Below are 14093 nucleotides of genomic sequence, written 5' to 3' on the forward strand. Positions count from 1 at the left end.
TTTCTTTCTTTCTTTCTTTCTTTCTTTCTTTTTCTTTCTTTCTTCTTTCTTTCTTTCTTTCTTTCTTTCTTTCTTTCTTTCTTTCTTTCTTTCTTTCTTTCTTCTTTCTTTCTTTCTTTCTTTCTTTCTTTCTTTCTTGCTAAATTGGATTGCACAACCTTGCATGACTGGGCTTTTTCTTGCGGCGTTTCCGCTTTCGGTTTCTGGTCGGACCCATAACAATGTAACACCGCCTATCTGGGCATGTCCGTGGATTATGAGAGCATGATAAAAAAATAAAAACTACGCCAGAGGGTGCAAACGCACGGATGGATTTAGTTGGATGGCTTATTTAGGGGCGTCACGCAGTTTTCTCCCCGGTGTTTCCACGGTCAGACTCTTAAGTACCGTCGGGATGGACGACATGGGTATATCGGTGAGTCGTTCCTCTCTGGAGCGACTGAACTTCGACAATGTTGCGCTCAAAAAACTTCCCTTGGACCCCTCCGAAGACCCCGGTGTCCGTCAGGTAAAGGGAGCGTGTTTTTCCCGAGTGAAGCCGCAGCCTTTGACCAAACCACGCTTCGTAGCCGTTTCGTATAAAGCTCTGGAGTTGTTGGGACTCGTCGGAGACGAGGTCCTAAACGACCCGCTCGGGCCAGAGTATCTCAGTGGCTCTAAAATTATGCCCGGATCCGAGCCAGCTGCCCATTGCTACTGCGGACACCAGTTCGGCCAGTTCGCCGGGCAGCTAGGCGATGGAGCGGCCTGCTACCTGGGAGAGGTAAAGGTTCCCCCTGACCAAGATCCTGAATTGTTGCGGGAGAACCCGAGCAGCCGCTGGGAGATACAGGTGAAAGGAGCTGGATTAACTCCTTATTCCAGGTACAGCTCAAATATGTACTTTGTTCAGTTTTAAACCTATATAATACAATTCAATAATATTATTCTACACCGAACAGTATCGATATTTACATTTACACAGGTTTCGGTTTTTTTCATTGAATCACAGTCGTGTTAATACAATTTTTTGCATCCATAAATTCTTAGACGTTTGTAGACTTCACCGCACATGATTATAAAAGCATAGCATTGTCCCTGCATATAGAATCCATAATCTTTTAAATCTCTTCTGTCCTTCATAGACAAGCAGATGGCAGAAAAGTCCTGCGATCCAGCATCAGAGAGTTCCTCTGCAGTGAAGCCATGTTCTTTCTGGGCATTCCCACGACCAGGGCAGGGTCAGTTGTGACCTCTGATAGCAGTGTAGTACGAGACGTGTACTACAGCGGTCACCCTCGCCATGAGAAATGCTCAGTGGTGCTCCGCATTGCTCCCACCTTCCTGAGGTAAGGAATAGTGCTTTTTCCTTTCCTCAATTAGGGTTGTTTGTATTTAATTCTCTCTCTCTGAGCAGGTTTGGATCCTTTGAGATCTTCAAATCGCCTGATGAATACACAGGCCGCCGCGGTCCCAGCTGTGGGCTCGATGAGATCCGTGGTCAAATGATAGATTACGTCATAGAGATGTTTTACCCGGAAATCCAGCAGAATTTCCCAGACAGGATGGAGAGGAATGTGGCTTTCTTCAGAGAGGTCAGAACTCAAGTGACACTCATGGACATGGGCTTGTTCGAGTGCCAAGAACAGCGGGATCCTCTTATAACTTATTAGGCTGCTGTTTGGTCTCTGGACTCATCTGTTATTAACAGCAAGAATAAACTAAGATATTTTCTACCTGTACTTAACGTAACTGTCATCTAATTCCAACCTTCTTCCTCTCTGCAGGTGATGGTCCGCACAGCCCGACTGGTGGCTCAGTGGCAGTGTGTTGGCTTCTGTCATGGAGTCTTGAACACAGACAACATGAGCATTCTGGGACTTACTCTGGACTATGGTCCGTATGGATTCATGGACAGGTCAGGGACCCCTTATAGAAGTGATCCTGTTGCTCCTGCACATGCACAAATCTGAGCTCTCGTGATGTTGCAAACTGAGTCAATCGCTGTAGACCTTGCATGACCTCGCAATTTTATAGAATCCACTTTTCTACAGTTGGTCATTGTTTTCTGTGAGTCCCACCAGTCACGGGTGCTTAGCCTGCTAAAAAGTGAGGGCACTTGTCACAGAAGTCACATGCTTGTTTTTGTGAAGATGCAAATGGAAAACAACAAAAATCAGTGAACGTGAAAGAATTTTACTGATGCTCTGCATGAAAAGATGGTACAATGTAGTAAACATGATATAAATATCAACCACTCCCAACCTGTTAAGACTAGCTTCTGAAATGTCATAAATCTAAACAGCCATTTTTTATTTGTCTCTGTCACTCATCAGACTTTATAAAACCACTCATTGTCTCTCAGATTCGATCCCGACTTCATTTGCAGTGCCTCTGACAACTCTGGCCGGTACTCCTACCAGGCTCAGCCAGATATCTGCAGGTGGAACCTGGTGAAACTCGCTGAGGCTCTGGCACCAGAGCTTCCTCCAGACCGAGCCGAGGCTGTCCTGGACGAGTATCTGGCTCTGTATAATGGATTCTACCTCCAAAACATGAGGAACAAGCTGGGCTTGCTGAAGAAGGAAGAGCCAGAGGATGAAATCCTGATGAGTGACCTGCTGCAGACCATGCACAGCACAGGTGGGATTAGAGTCAGCGCATCATATATCACATTGACGTTCACAACCTCTGAGTTCAGACCCTTTCTGTTCTGCTGGCAGGAGCTGACTTCACCAACACCTTCCGCTGCCTGAGTCAGATCACCTGCCCCATTGAGGGAGAAGGTGAGGAAGAAGAGGAACATGTCAAGAAGGCCACAGCGCTCCTGCTGAAGCAGTGTGCCACTCTGGAGGAGCTCAAGGCTGCCAACAAACCCACCATGGATCCCCGGTGAGCCACACACCGTTGGACCAGTGTGATTGCACCGGAACACTGCGATGAGTTTGAATTTTTTTTAATCTTGGATAATGCAATTTAAAAAAAAACAAAACCAAAAAAACTCCTGCTCTGCCCTTGAGTCACACATACTGGATTTAATGGCCGTTTGTTCCATGGTTTTATAATGCTGCTAATTGCGTTAGCCACTTAGCAGCAGAGGGGAACATGCTGACTAAACCACAGTATTTTGTTTGCACGCTGAAACAAGCTGCTGTGATTTCCTGCCACGGCGCATATTTAATGTGTGCTTGTACACAACATTATCACCCATAAAGTAGCCAGCAACAGTTACAATCTGGCTCCTCTGCCTTTGAAGCACTGGAATCCTGCACTCTCTGATCTGCTGGTGAAGATTATGACTGTTACTATCTTGTGTGCCGTTGACAGGGAGCTGGCAATGCTTCTGTCTATGGCTCAGAGCAACCCAGCACTGTTCCAGATGATCTCAGACAGAGTGACGCTCGCCAGGCAGTTAGAAAAACTCCGCAAACTGAAGGAACTGATGGAAATCAGCCAGGAGGCGCTAAAGAGCAAACAGGCTGAGGACTGGAGGGGCTGGATCGTACGCTACCGGTGAGATTTGGGTGGATTCGAGGACAGAATCTTGAATTATGTCAGGAAGGTGATGACAAAAAACTGTTGTGTAGAGCAAAAGTAGTGGGTGGAGCACCTGCACGGAGCGGATTTGGGAGGGTGCTGAGTGGAAGTGCGAATGATAGAGTGTGGGGGACGGAGAGAAAAAGAGGAAACAGGTTTGAGTTTCTGTGTTATCGCGGCTGCAGGAAGCGTCTGGCTCTGGAGATGGAAGGGCAAAGTGACGCACAGGCCGTGCAGGAGGAGAGGCTGAGGGTGATGGAAGGCACCAACCCTCGTGTCATTCTCAGGAACTACATTGCCCAGAATGCAATAGAGGCCGCTGAGAATGGAGACTTCTCTGAGGTCAGTGTTGGCTTTGTTGGTTTCTTTCTGGATTTCTTTCCTTCTTTCTTTCATGTTCCACTCTCTACACTGCCAGTTTCACTTTGGTTATATTCGCTTCCACTCGGCACTGCAGGTCCAGCGGGTCCTCAAAGTTCTGGAGAAGCCGTACTGTTCGCAGCCGGGCCTGGAGTTTCCTGCATGGGTGGGCGGCAGCGGCGAGGCTGCAAATCAGGGAGAGAGAGATGAAGGCGAAGAGCAACAGCAAGCGATGGCATCTTCGTCTACACCCAGAAATCCGGTTTCTTACGACAGCAAGCCCCCGGCCTGGGCCGGTGAGATATGTGTCACATGATCTTCGTAATTACTTCCCTGATGATGACGCAGGACCTTCAGTCTCTGGGAGGCAGCGTCAGGGAAGTGGCCTGAGTGTGCACATCACATGTTGAAGGTGAGCTGCTGCAGGCAGGGAGCCAGCGGAGGACAGGAAACTAGAGACCCCCGGCTTTTTTCCTGCTTGCCCCGAGTTCTACCTAATAATGACGACTCAGACAACAAGTCTGCCAGTGACCTGTCTGACTCTGAACTGTGTGGTGTCGCCTCAGCGTCCAAACCGACTGTGAGCAAGAGAGAAATATTCCATCATTCTGTGTCTCTGAGTAAAGGTGAAGCCGCAGTTAGAAAACACGCACAATATTTTACTCCAGTCTACAATAGAAATAGAAATGTTTACTTCACCGCTTCATGTAGAGCTGACAAATATAATCTACCTTTTTTTATTTCCAGTGTTTGTAATCAAGAGGAAAATGAGATTTGCATAATAACAATCTTTCTATAAATAGAATTAATGAATACCAGTTACTTTGAGGTTAATCCAGTAAAAACAGTCTCTAAAAATGACAATGAAAGCTTTGTGACTCTTCACTTGCTGTAATCATCATAATAATAAACACTCTGCAGTGTTATTTTGATGGTGCCAGACGTGTCCTCGCCATGGTTCTGCGGCCCGGCTCCACCTACATTCTTCTATCTGTCTTCTGCTCAATCATGTAGATTGTCCTGTCAGCTTATTTTCTTTCAAGTTATATAATTTTACAACCATTTCATAACCCTAATCCAAGGCAGGCTGCGTCACTCTATATCTCGCTGGTGTCTTTTGTTTCTTGGTTGTGTTAGTGTGAAGAGTGTCTTTAAGGCTTGTGCATACCTCAGCCTGAACGATCCAGTCATGTCCCAGCAAGTCTGGAATTGTGTTTACTTCAGTCCTGCACAAAGAACAGCGAGGAACATTTAATCTTCAAAGGTTCTCTTTTAATCAGCCGAGGAGATTTTGGGCCGTTGTTCAACCAGCATATAAATACGTGTCCTCAACCTGTCCAGTCTCGTATTTGTACAGCTGCTCACCTTTAATTGTGGTCTTGTGTAGTTCCTGGGTGGCTCTCGGTGACCTGAGGGTGCGCCCTGAGCGGCTGACACGCAGCCTAACTGCGCAGCCACCGAGCGTACGCGCATAGGTGGGATCTGGGACAATGGGTGTGTAGCGACGGGAGCCACGAAACAAATCAAACCATCGGCTCTCCGGGACGATTTGTGAACTTCCACCATGTCAAAGCGCGTCAGACCCGGTTACTACCGTCAGGATATCAACAAAACCAAATGGGAAGTGCCGGAGCGGTACCGAGACCTTCGGCAGGTGGGGACCGGCGCGTACGGGACGGTCTGGTAAGTGACAAGAGCGTGGATGGATGTGGATCGCTGGTCCGTGTGGGGTAGAACAAAGAGCTCGACCGGACAGATGGTGCCACACACGCAGCCGAACAAAAGAGTGGGCGCACTGCTCCGAACACACGCTGCTTTTACTTCCTTATATGATGGAGACAGCCGCGCCGACACCTTGGCTGCAACATTCCTGTCGCTTTCTGCATTTTCTTTAGAAGGACGAGGTTGGGGTGGGTGATCCTGGGGGGAATGTGTGCGCGCACCTGCAAGTTTATGGAGAAAAATAAGCAGTTTTCCACGCAGACTCTAGTCCCTGTGGTCAATGATTAATAGTGTGTGAAGACGCTTCACTTCAGTACAACTGGAGGTGGACTACAACCGGATCCGTGCGTGCGTGCGTGCGTGTCGTGTATTAATTCACATAGACGTGTTGTATATTGGAAGGACGTCACTCAAGCTCAATTACGAGTGTGTTTGCTTCTTTCAACGCAAATGACTTGAGTATTTATGCTTTCATTAAAGTTTCAAAGGTCATTTTCAGTCATTATAACATAAATTTAGAAATTCGTGTCGGAGTGAAATATCGCCAAACTAAGTTGGATGATGTTGGTGTTTGGGGCGAGGTATTGATAAGGTAAAGCTCTGATCTGAGGATAAGCCCTCGGTGTTGAGAAGGTGAAGGCGTTGATCTCATTAGCCCGGGTTTCGTGGACGGAGGTTCATGTCGTTTGTTCTTGCCTTCAGCTCAGCAGTGGACAACCGAACCGGATCCAAAGTGGCCATTAAGAAACTCTACAGACCGTTCCAGTCGGAGCTCTTTGCCAAGCGGGCCTACAGAGAGCTGAGGCTCCTCAAGCACATGAAACATGAAAACGTGAGCTGGAGACATCAGATTCAAATACCAGCCTAAAGGCATATTTAACGTGCGGGATCTTTATGGTAAGAGGTAAATACAGGATGTGTGCTGCCTTCTTCCTGTCTCCAGGTGATTGGCCTGTTAGATGTCTTCACCGCTGACCTCTCCCTGGACGCGTTCAATGACTTGTAAGTGCAATGTATGCATTTGCCACTGGGGGGCACTATTAGCCCACAGTCTTAAATGAAAACGAATGTTTCTTAATGAACGTTTTATTTTGTTTTTCCTGAAGTTATCTAGTGATGCCGTTCATGGGCACAGACCTGGGGAAGTTGATGAAGATACAGAGGCTGTCAGAAGAAAAGATTCAGTATTTAGTTTATCAAATGCTTAAAGGCCTTAAGGTATTTAGCGTTATATACCATTTAATTGCCACATGGTTCTGTTGTTTAAAAAGCTTTTTGTTTTTTTTATACAGTATATTCATTCTGCTGGTATAATTCACAGGGTGAGTTGATTTTTATGTTTACTTGTGCAGTGCACAAAGCACATTTGACTATATTTCTGTAGCCTGTTAACTGATTTCGAACAGTAGCTTTGGGGCAACTGACAAGTAAAAATCAAATGTTTAAGGAATCATTACAAATAATACCTGTTGTAATTGTATAAAGAAACATCGAAAGTCTATTACTGACTATGTAAAAAGGAAAATACCTAAATAACAGAATACAGTTTGTGCAATTGTAGGTAGGAAGATCATTTTTGCAGATTTAGGTGTATGATAAATTTATTCTTCTTCCTGTTTCACTACATCCCCTTTTGCTTCATAGATTTCCTCTTTTTTTCATATCAATTTTTGCAGGACCTTAAACCAGGAAATTTAGCCATCAACCAAGACTGTGAGCTAAAGGTAACCAAGAAAACCTGCATCCACATTTTGTTCAAAAATCTGTAAACCCATCCGTGCATACGTAACCCACAGTGCTTCCCTTTAGATCTTGGACTTTGGTTTGGCACGGCAGGCAGACAGCGAGATGACCGGTTACGTGGTCACGCGTTGGTACAGAGCCCCCGAGGTCATCCTGAGCTGGATGCATTACACACAGACGGGTAAGGAGCAGCTCACTTAGCAGCCTCCACTGTCTTCTTCATCTCTGTGAAGACAAATACACCTTTTTCTTTTTTAAGTGGATATTTGGTCTGTGGGCTGCATCATGGCAGAGATGCTGCAGGGAAAACCTGTTTTCAAAGGCAGCGATCGTATCCTTTACCCTCAGCAGAAATAGTTGAAGCTTTTATGCTCTGCAAAGGTCTAATCACATGTGACCCTTGACCCCCGGGCATTAAGACTTGGATCAATTAAATGAGATCATGAAGATTACAGGAACACCCACTCAAGAATTTGTTACCAAACTGGATTCTGAGGATGTGAGTTGTTGGGAAAATAAACACCATAAGGGAACTGGAAGAAATTCCTGTTTGATTTGTTCTAAATTAATCTGTAGGCGAGACGCTACATCAAAGGTCTTCCAAAAGTTGAGAAGAAAGACCTCCAGAAAGTGTTTTCCACTACAAACCCCCAAGGTCAGAAGCTCATCAGAACATCATTTAAGATGTATTTTAGGTCCGTCAGCAGCCTTTGACTCGCTTGTCTTGGTTCCGCAGCTGTGTCCGTGCTGGACCGCATGTTGCTGCTGGACCCGGAGAGCAGGGCCACAGCTGCAGAGGCCCTCGCTCTGCCTTACTTCACCGAGTTTAGAGAACCAGAGGAAGAGACGGAAGCACAGCTGTACGACCACTCGCTAGACAACGCTGACCTGCCTCTGAGCCAGTGGAAACGTAAGGACGGCGCGCGAGGGTGTAGAAAAGGTCACAAGCAGCAGCAAAACACTCAAGATGAGACTTAATGATTGTTGTTCTCTTTGTTGTTCAGGTCACACATTCACAGAGATCTTAACCTTCAAGCCTGTTGTGTCCGAATCCAAAGAAACGCCGCTCTAAAGCAGCCGTCCGCGGGCAGCAAGATGCAGTTTTATAAAGTGGACTGGGGGGAAAAAACCACTCAGATCGAGAAGCTAAACTCTTCGATTGTGGATTTAATCCCTCCCTTCGTTGGCATTGCGATGCTGGCACAGGTATGATCTTTGGGGAGAAACAAAATTTTATGAATAAGTTCATTCAACAGAATCAAGAAATGATTTCAGCGGAATCATAAACATTTCCATCTGAGCTCCTAATCCCATAAATGTTGGAAAAGCACATTTTAATGGCCGATTCAGCACTAAACAACATTTTAGGGATGACTGTAAATCAAAGTGTTCCAACATGTTCTTTCCCCACGCTGATTGTAGAGTGTGTGTGTGTGCACGTGTTGAAGGGGGTGTTCACATGTCTGGTCTGCTCTTATGATTCCTCCCAGTGGCCTTAAGTTAATGTCAAAGCAAAATTATTGCTGAACATAAAAATCATATCTTAGGAGGATGACCGCACACCTTCCTGTACTCATTTACAACAAAACATGACATTTTAAACATTAAATGTTTTTTTTCCCTAAAAAATCCTGTTGATGCTTTTTTCCCCCCACTCATGTTAAGCTTTTCCCTCATGATAGATAATGCATGAAATACAGGCTGTGCTAGAGAATATTTGAATTTCAACAAGTGTATTACACGGATTTGTTCGACAGCTTTTAAGACAATACAAAAAAGTTGCTGAGCTCAGCAATAAACAAAGAGAATGAGCAAAGTAAGCCACGTTATCTTCAGTTTCGTGTCGGCTGTGAAACCAGAACATCTTCATTCAACATCTGTCTTTGCGTTTGTTCAAGCAAACACACCCTGGAGATTACAATTCCCAGAATGCAGCACTTACCGAGTGCCGTTAAAGTAATTTTACAGGCCAAATTGTAATACATAGAACGTACGCATAGAAAATGCGTTTTTTGTTACGTTATTACGATTGTTTTAATATTTTTATTTGTGATATTCACGCGTACTAACACTAGGTGGCAGCACCTAAACGCCAGAGGATTATTATTATTATTTTTTTTAATTTTTTTTTATTTTATTTTATTTTAAAAACACATTCGGAGAAATTTTAACCTTCAGACGCGTCCGAGTCCAGTGATACAGCGAAACGCCATTATGTAATAATGATTTTTTAATGAGATGCCAGCAGCAGCTTCATTCTTCTGCAGTGATTTATTGCACAATTAAGAGCGATAAACACTTTCTTTTTTCCAGTCGTACCGCTGACTTCGAGTTGAGCTAACAAGTGTTTACACATTCCTGAAAAATGGCTGTTTGCCTTCAGATTCTGCTCATTCCTCCACATGTATTCCCCATTAGCCAGTGTTGAATTTAACAGACTCGTCTCAAGTGACCTGCAGATCCTTGACTCTCGGGGGGTGACTGTTCCCTCCTGAGGAAGAGCTTCCTTCCTGGGTTTCTCAAACCCAACTTTGCGTGCCTGTCTTGTCCTCGGTGTGTCCTCCAGTGTCAGCCAGTTCTGCTCCCACTGCAGACAGGAAAGCCGAAGGGAACTTTTTTTTTCGTAACCTCGCAACTTCAGTGTGCCGCAGTTATGAAAGACTCCTCTTATTGGCTTGTTTTCTGACCCTGTGGTTTATTTTCAGAGTGTGTTGGATTCAAGCAGCATATTTTCTGACACACACACTCACACACACAGACGTCGGAGTCCATGTGTATAGACCACACAGATACGGCTGGCATGCACACACACACACACTTACACATGCAGAATGATGGGCTCCAGAGGGAGGACACTGGTCTGACCCAGGTCATTCTTCTGTCTTAAAGTAGAATATCAGCAATAACTGATAGGAAGAGTTGATGCTGTCATACTCAAACTTACATTTTGGCTCTCTGGGCAAAAGATGGATCTTTTGTACAGCAATGAGCCTGACGCCATTTAATGTTTGCCTCAATTGTCCATTTCAGTGAGCGTCCAAGTTCAAAATCAGCTGCTTGAGATCAAATAAACAATGCTGAAGGCTCTTAGCACCGGTAAAGTGACTGGAGTCTGACTTGCAGGCGCAATGGTCAGTGGTATTGATAAATCACTCGGACTTTGTTCACTTAAAATGAAGAGAATTAAATCTGTCGGGATGAGAGCAGAAATGGGGAATGTCTTAAATTTCAACAGGAAACGTTGCTTAATCTTTTCCCAAGCTTCCTGTTTGTTTGCTTTATTGAAAGAATGCCTGTGTTTAACGAAGGAGCCTCTTTTTATTTGTGCATATGTGGTGCTGGAGGGGGGGCAGAGTTCATTTGGCTGTGGAGGTCAAGCTGTCCCAGTGAAGAGAGTCACGTTGCCCTTCGTTTCCATCATGTTCTCTTTGCGCACGTGTCTGAGTTGCGATCTACGGCTGGATCTTAGTGACATGCACCGGACGGAAACACCGGGGGGGGGGGGGGGGGGTGCAGAAATTGGGTTTGTAACACCTAACATGTGTAAAGCAGGAGGTTAAGGATGTGATAATGAGAGGAATGAAGAGATCTGAAAGGATCTGGGTGGATGAAAGGAAAGGACTTGCAGATGAAGGGATAAATGTGGGGAAAGATGCAGAGGACCCCTGGGAGAAGCCCAATCTTAGACTGGGCAGTTGAGTTTATGTGACCTCATTCGTTTGCCACATAGCGCCATTTGAAGACCTACGTGGAGCTGCAGAGCAGACAGAGCCCGCCATTGGCGCTCCACTCCCCTTCCAGGATGACTCCCACGTCCATCTGCCACATGTTGAGGTACGAGGTCGCTCCGTGTCGCGTTCAGACGGGCATCACAGCACCGAGGGGGCATTCGGACCACTCAGACGAGTGATGGCAGCCAGCAGCTGTCTGTTTCCAGGCTGAAGGATGCAGGACCCGCTCTGAGTCGCAGGGCCTCGTGTACCCAGGTGCTTCTCCGTTTTTGTTTCATATTTTTGTTCAGGCGGTGATGCGGAGAGTCTTCACCTCCTGCTGTTTCATGTTCTGACATCCTTCAACATACGAGTGCCTGCGGAATTTTAACTACCGACACGGGGACATGCAGATGAAGAAATCAACAAATGCTAAATGATCTCACGTCAGCACTTTGGACACACCAGGGAGCTTTAAGTGCACTTACAAAAATAGAAAACGCTGTCATCTGCATACTGGTGTAGCTTTGAGGAAGACCGTAAAGGGAAGACCTTTTTAAAAACAAATAAATCACTCACAGTTTTAGTTTACTTCTACTCTGAATAGAAAGACCTCCCCTATTCTTCACTGCCACAGCAGTAAAGGTCAAAAGTGCGGCAAGGCAAGGCAAAAAAAAAGCTTTAGACTCATTCACAGCAAATATTATGGAAGCCTGACATCAGTTGACCTTTCTTCTGTGAGACTCAGTGTTCAAACTGAAAACTGTGATGCTTTATTTGCAGGAAAGTGGGGACCATATGAAGCAGCGTAACCCTTCATGTTTGGTGGAGACCTTTGTGGGGTTACCTCCCTGCTTTGACTATAGAGAAGCCAAATATCCAAAAAATATCCCTTTTTCTATTGCAGTAACTTTGATTATTTACCCAGGATTCTGTAAAGAAAAACCTTGATGCATTTTGATTTTAATTTGATTTTAATGCATCAGATTTGAAGGAAGTTTCTGAACCTTTGAGGTGCTGTGGAAAAGCAAACCACAGATTACCAGGCTTTTTCTTTTCTAAGGTTAATTAATTCCTGGTTATTAAAGTTCCTGAAATGGAACTTTTAGAAAACCTTTCTGTTTCACTCTTTGAAATTCTTCTGGCAAAAATACCCCACCTGAATGCAATCAGCTTCTTTTACCTGGCCTGGAACCCAAAATAGTTTTAGATTGTAAAGAAAAACAGGAGCTGCGAGATGAGGGTGCCAGCTGAACCACGGGTAAGGCCTGACTCTGAGGTTAAAGGTCACAGTATATCACACAACCTGTTTTTCCTCTTCACATGCTGAGCTGCCGTGGTTTTCTGGTCAGGGTCGCCCAGAAATCCCAACAAAAGCTCACAATATCGGTTTAAAGATTAGACCGACTAAACACCATTAAAGCGTCTGGCTTGTGTGACGCTGACAGCACAATGTTATCCAGATTTCAATCACTTATCCATCTGAGTGAACGTCAGATTTTCTTCTGTCGTGTTTCCTGCTGTTTGTAATAAATCATTTTCCTCCGACCGACGAATCAGGCCGAGCGCTCGCTCGAATCACACAATGAAGCCCTTAAAGTCGGTTACATAAGCCCTCAAACTCGTATGAGTCGCCTCAGCTTGAAGTCTTTAGGGACGACAGTTGCTGGTTGCACAGCCTTACTGGGTAAAAAGAAAGAGCATGTTTGATTTCCCCTCACTGCCAAATAAAGAATGAAATAAAGCTCCTGGAGACACACACGCGCACACGTGGGTCTGTGGTGTAACAGAGCAGAACACACACTTCTTTTCCACCAGGAGGAGGCTGATGGTGGGGTGGAATTCTAACATATGTGCTGGATATATTTTTCAACTTTCCAGCTGATTTGTGAGAGATGCCAGGTTGTGTGCGGTGGTGAGAACACGGGGATCCCAGCCTCATGCCTGTCCACGTGGACGCTCGTAACTCCTAATCCAGGCACCGCAGCCTCATCAGAAACTCTGATTTTGTTATTCTCGGGTTTCTTTGTGTTCCCACACTCGCGCTCACGACCCTAAAGTCGTGGCAGAAGGCTGGAATCCGGCCTCTATAAATACCAGCAGTACAAGTCACGTTGAAATGGGAAAGATATCATTACACGGCACAACGCTGATCATGTAATTGCTTTGTGAGGCTGCTCTGCTGGGTGAAAGCGGAGGAAATGATGTGGTACAAGAGGCACCACTGATAAAAATAATCTCTCCAGAGATGGTCCGTCTGCTCGCAAGGACCGCATTTTATGCAAAAGCTGTGGCGTTGATGCTGTAATGTGCGATGAAAACAAGCACTCGCACCAGGCGGGATGCATGGAAGAACATTTCTGACATTTCTGCCAAGGCCGAGCATTGAGAAACCAGAATGTTGACATTTTAGGATTGTTATTAGACGAAGGTCTAAAAACGGTGAGAATCTTCACCAGAATGCCGCCTCGCAAGGCCACGTTGGTTCAGTTGAAACAGCCACAGCTCTTTTAGCATTACATTGCTAACAAAGAAGCTAATGACCAAGCTGGAAATCGGTGTTTCAAACATTTTAAATTATAAAATCTCCAAAATTGGGCTTCTGCCGATGTGGGTCGGGCACATGTGTGGGGCTGCTGCCAGAATGTTTATCACAAAAGCCATGATGTGACCCCCATCCCCCCATAACAGACCGGGGCAAGGCGATTACTGTACATTACTCTCCAGTGACCTCTAATTCTCTTTGACAGCGTCAAGGACCACACAATGATCCGCCGGTCGCCGACATTGATTTAACTGTTCGTTTATTGTAACGTCGGAGTTTCCTTTTCATCCGAGCAGCAAAAGGCTTCTGTCTGCCCCAAATGAAAGAGCCCACTGTGCCGATTTGGCTGCTCGACCGCGGGCCTGCTATATTATTCTGGGGCAGCTAGAATGGCTTGATCATTTAAACATTTTTATTGGGAAATGTAGTATCCTTAGTGGTAGCATTTGCTGCGTTGTATCTTGTAGCGCGTCAAATGTGTGTTGAAATTGTGATTT

General features: G+C 45.4%; 2 protein-coding genes and 1 long non-coding RNA gene across 3 annotated transcripts; 2 read left to right on the forward strand and 1 right to left on the reverse strand.

Annotated features, from left to right (window-relative positions):
- Window positions 1-226: 226 nt before the first annotated feature.
- selenoo1 (selenoprotein O1) lies at window positions 227-4813 on the forward strand. The gene is made up of 9 exons (XM_057051397.1): window positions 227-864; window positions 1125-1328; window positions 1397-1574; window positions 1767-1897; window positions 2345-2622; window positions 2703-2871; window positions 3307-3492; window positions 3702-3858; window positions 3974-4813. Exons 1-9 carry the CDS (start codon window positions 323-325, stop codon window positions 4199-4201), a joined length of 2073 nt encoding a protein of 690 aa, XP_056907377.1. The 5' UTR covers window positions 227-322; the 3' UTR covers window positions 4202-4813.
- LOC130535942 (uncharacterized) lies at window positions 2156-5523 on the reverse strand. The gene is made up of 2 exons (XR_008953239.1): window positions 5242-5523; window positions 2156-5102 (listed from the first exon to the last, which is right to left on the reverse strand). It is a non-coding gene; the product is annotated as an uncharacterized LOC130535942 (long non-coding RNA).
- mapk12a (mitogen-activated protein kinase 12a) lies at window positions 5098-8970 on the forward strand. Its single transcript, XM_057051398.1, has 12 exons — window positions 5098-5559; window positions 6301-6430; window positions 6542-6600; window positions 6705-6816; window positions 6891-6920; window positions 7275-7322; window positions 7408-7522; window positions 7601-7672; window positions 7761-7840; window positions 7918-7996; window positions 8078-8251; window positions 8346-8970. Exons 1-12 carry the CDS (start codon window positions 5441-5443, stop codon window positions 8411-8413), a joined length of 1086 nt encoding a protein of 361 aa, XP_056907378.1. The 5' UTR covers window positions 5098-5440; the 3' UTR covers window positions 8414-8970.
- The last annotated feature ends 5123 nt before the right edge of the window (window positions 8971-14093 follow it).

This window comes from Takifugu flavidus, chromosome 13 (assembly GCF_003711565.1).
Source record: "Takifugu flavidus isolate HTHZ2018 chromosome 13, ASM371156v2, whole genome shotgun sequence".
NCBI classification, from domain to species: domain Eukaryota; kingdom Metazoa; phylum Chordata; class Actinopteri; order Tetraodontiformes; family Tetraodontidae; genus Takifugu; species Takifugu flavidus.